The sequence below is a fragment of the Apis dorsata genome, unplaced genomic scaffold (assembly GCF_000469605.1).
Source record: "Apis dorsata unplaced genomic scaffold, Apis dorsata 1.3 scaffold_92, whole genome shotgun sequence".
In the NCBI taxonomy this organism is placed as follows: domain Eukaryota; kingdom Metazoa; phylum Arthropoda; class Insecta; order Hymenoptera; family Apidae; genus Apis; species Apis dorsata.
Genome location: NW_006263390.1, coordinates 425383 through 428882, shown reverse-complemented (window position 1 = coordinate 428882; position 3500 = coordinate 425383). Strand labels below are relative to the sequence as shown.

The 3500-nt window shown below is 44.2% G+C and overlaps 1 protein-coding gene across 1 annotated transcript in view; it reads right to left on the bottom strand.

Moving 5' to 3' along the window:
• The window catches only part of LOC102674603 (protein FAM151B), a 28919-nt gene extending 25456 nt beyond the window's left edge, over positions 1-3463 (bottom strand). The window contains 1 exon segment of the mRNA XM_031508616.1: positions 2973-3463. Within this exon segment, the coding sequence (XP_031364476.1) occupies positions 2973-3024 (52 nt within the window). The 5' untranslated portion in view covers positions 3025-3463.
• Between the last annotated feature and the right edge of the window lie 37 nt (positions 3464-3500).

Below are 3500 nucleotides of genomic sequence, written 5' to 3'. Positions count from 1 at the left end.
TCCGTTTCCTCGAATCGTTACGTGAAAAAAAAAAAAAAATCTTTCTCGAACGCAAGCCTTTGTCACCGCTGTTCTTGAGAATAATTATCGACGGACAGGTAATTCGTTATCGCGACTCGCACTTTCGAAATTACTCGTTTTCTTCTTCTTAGTCTAGTTTCGCCGCGTCGTTTATTCTTGCGATCTCGGGTGAAAGCTGGCGCACTACAGTCCACTTTCCACTTGGAGCTCGAATCGTCATCGGGAGAGTAGATTTCCCCCTGAAATTTCTTTTCCGAAATTAATCCCTCCGACTTGTTTCCGTCGAGCCGATAATCGAAATCTCTCACATCGTTCACAAATTATCGGAAATTCCAATTTCCACGTTGAGCGACGATCGCCAGTCCATACGCGTGTAACCTTGTCCCTTGTATGGGTGTAGCGGATATCGATGTTGGTCACGTAGAGATCGTGAACACCGCGGGATGTATAAACCACGTATTCGACCACGACGTCTTTTTTTCGGCTATGTGGAAATAAAAAAAAAAAAGAATCTTGGACAACCGGTGACAAACGCTCGTGACGCGAAAGCATCGTGGTCGTCAAAAGAGACTGTGCAACCCTGTTGATGACAAAGTAGTCTTGATACGATAATAACGCGATAGATTGCACCGTGATTTATTTTCACGGTGGCGATACCATTACGAGTTTGTTGGTACCGCATGACACGCGATCGAAAGGATTAAAAATGCCTCCGTCCATTTTTTCTTTCTTTCAGTCCAATCTGTGTTATCCCTCTTATCGATCGAGCGATAATTGATCGATAAGTGTCCCGTCCCATCCCATTGCGACCGAACGTATAAAAGATTCGAGAGATCCATCCAGGTTGAACTTGACCATTTACACGTAGCGATATCTAAGTATCTACGTTTGAAAAATTAGCGAGAAATCGACGAAACCTTGATGCGTTTATTTTTTATCCAGTAAATGTGAAAGACGAGTTCGTCTTTTAAAAATTAAAAATTTCTCGTATCTTCTTATCTAGATTCATATTTGAAATGATATGGTAAATAATTATATATATATATATATATATATAGTTAAGTCATTTTATACGATCGTAACATTTTTAATAAGAATCTTATCATAAACAAATATTTTTACAACGTACGGCTTTCGAGACTGATAACACGATCGAGAATTGCTTCATGAGTCACCTTTCCCCGATACGTGTATTTAAATAAGGATATAACGACGGAAAACGGGTAATAATAATCTTATAGTCTATAATCGGGTCTATAAGAATAATCGTGAGAATGACGTTGCTCGTGTCAGCCATACCGATTAAAAGCAATTTTAAAAGAGAAGTTATCGAGAAACTTGAATCAATCTTATCGATTTCTCCGTACGTGTACACCGAGGACCTTTCGTCGCTCGTTTCTTTTTCCTTTTTTCTTTCGATTCTCGTTACTCCTCGCGTCGCTACCATCTATATATCGTATGTCCATAATTCGTAGCGGACAAACAACTTTCTCTCGGTGCGCGTAGCTATCCAACTTTTTCCACAAATTTCGTTTACATTTTCGTAACGAAACGAGTTTAAAAAGTTTTCGAGAATAGAATCCATAATACCATTCCCGCCGGTAATCACGCCGCTCCCAGTTGCGGACAATCCGTGTATTTTCACGTATCTCCGGTAATATTTACGGCAAACGATACACGGTGGTCGGAATTGACGTTGTTCAGCAGCCTGTATTTATAAATGACGGTCGCTCGTTAATTAGCCCGATAACTGGTGCTTCTTGTTTATCGTTGTTAAATAGAAAATTTCGAGTATCGATCCCGGCGCAAGTCGATTAGTTTAATTAGAGTTACTTAATAGATCTCCCCGTAATGGGAACGAAGATTATTTAATTTTTCTTCGCTAATTGTTTGCGTGACTTTCTTCTCCGTTCCCTTCTATACTCGTGGGGGATAATTATTCGGAGAATCCCGCAGACGCGCCCTTTTGTTCTCGCCTGAATGCTTTTTTCGAACGTCGTAATTTCAACATCTCGATATACTTGCGCGTCCGTTAAACACGCTCGAGAAGTTTGGCAAAGTTCGAAATTTTGGCGCGTTTTATTGGCGAAGGGAGAAAGAGAGAGAGAAAGATCTGATTTTGTTTCGCATGGAGTTGCGGTTTTGCGAGCAGAGATACGGTCGAACGATAATTTCCTTCCTTCTTCCTTCGCAGGCCAGACCGCAAAAAACGTCCAAAGTGGAAACGATAACTCTCGCCTCTCTTTCTCTCGGACGTGAAATTTTACTTGGTTGCCTCGCATACCACACCATCGTGTGAAACGGCAGTCTATTTTTAAGAGTGGCTCGCGATACGAGGAAAACGCCGACTCGTCAACGGGAAAAATAAAGGAGAGAGGAAACGCGTGTGCGAAAGTACGAGGAAAATAAAGGAGAGAAAAGGAAGTTACGAGTATCAACGGAAGAATCGGGTTACGCCCAGTGTGTACCCTCGCGTTTAGAGTTATTAGTCGGTTTTTTCGAGTTACTAGTCGCAACGTTACCACAAAAGTTAAAAATCGATCGATCTCTTGGTCGTTGAAAGATCGTGCGAAAACGTCCGTTATTCTCAGCGTGAACATTATCGGTAATCGGTGGTAGTCCCCGTTTTCAAAAGAAAGTGGTCGGTCAGAGTTTCAAATCCACGAAGAAGATGAAGAAGAAAATCGATGAGCGGTGAGCGAAGTATTCGTTTGCGAAAGGGGGGGAAATAAAATTTGGGAAATGGACCGTGTTTCATTTCGTTCGAAGCGAATCTCGTCTCGTCGCGACGAGAGTGCGAGATTTAATTGCGTCAATTTGCGACACAGTAGAAAACGCGATCGAACATTCGATTTTCGGTTGTTTCTAGTATCGCTCGATTCGACTTTCGAACGAAAGAAAGAAGAAAAGACAGAGAGAGAGAAAGAAAAAAGTTGGGGGGAAAAACTTACGGATCACTGCCAAGGCGAGAAGACTGGACGCCGTCTTTACGACACTCTTCATGGTCTCCGAAGAGAAGCGTGCACTGTAATCGCGCGAGGAGAAAGAAAGAAGCGAGATAGGCGCGCGGTCGAACGACGAACAGCAGGCTAACAGTTTGGAAGAGAAAGAGGAAGAGGGCAGAACCGGCGCGGCTCTGAACGTCGAACGACACCCGTTTAGCTCGGTAGCCTCGAAACGACTGACTGTACCTGACTGTCGGTCGTCCCGTACCGTCCACGATCGATCCTCGAAATCCAACTCCGTACACACAATACGGCGGAGCCGCGTGCAACACGGAGCCGAGCGCGCGCGCCACTCCGCCTCACTAACGCTCCTCTCCACTCATTCGATTCCACACCATTCGATTCGACTCCGTTCGATTCCATTCGATTCGCGCCTGCCTTCCCTGCCCATGTTTCCCGATGCGCCGCACAAGGCCCGCACGCGTGTCCCACGCTTCACGCTTCCGGACACCGTGGATAAAACGTGGGGTGAAT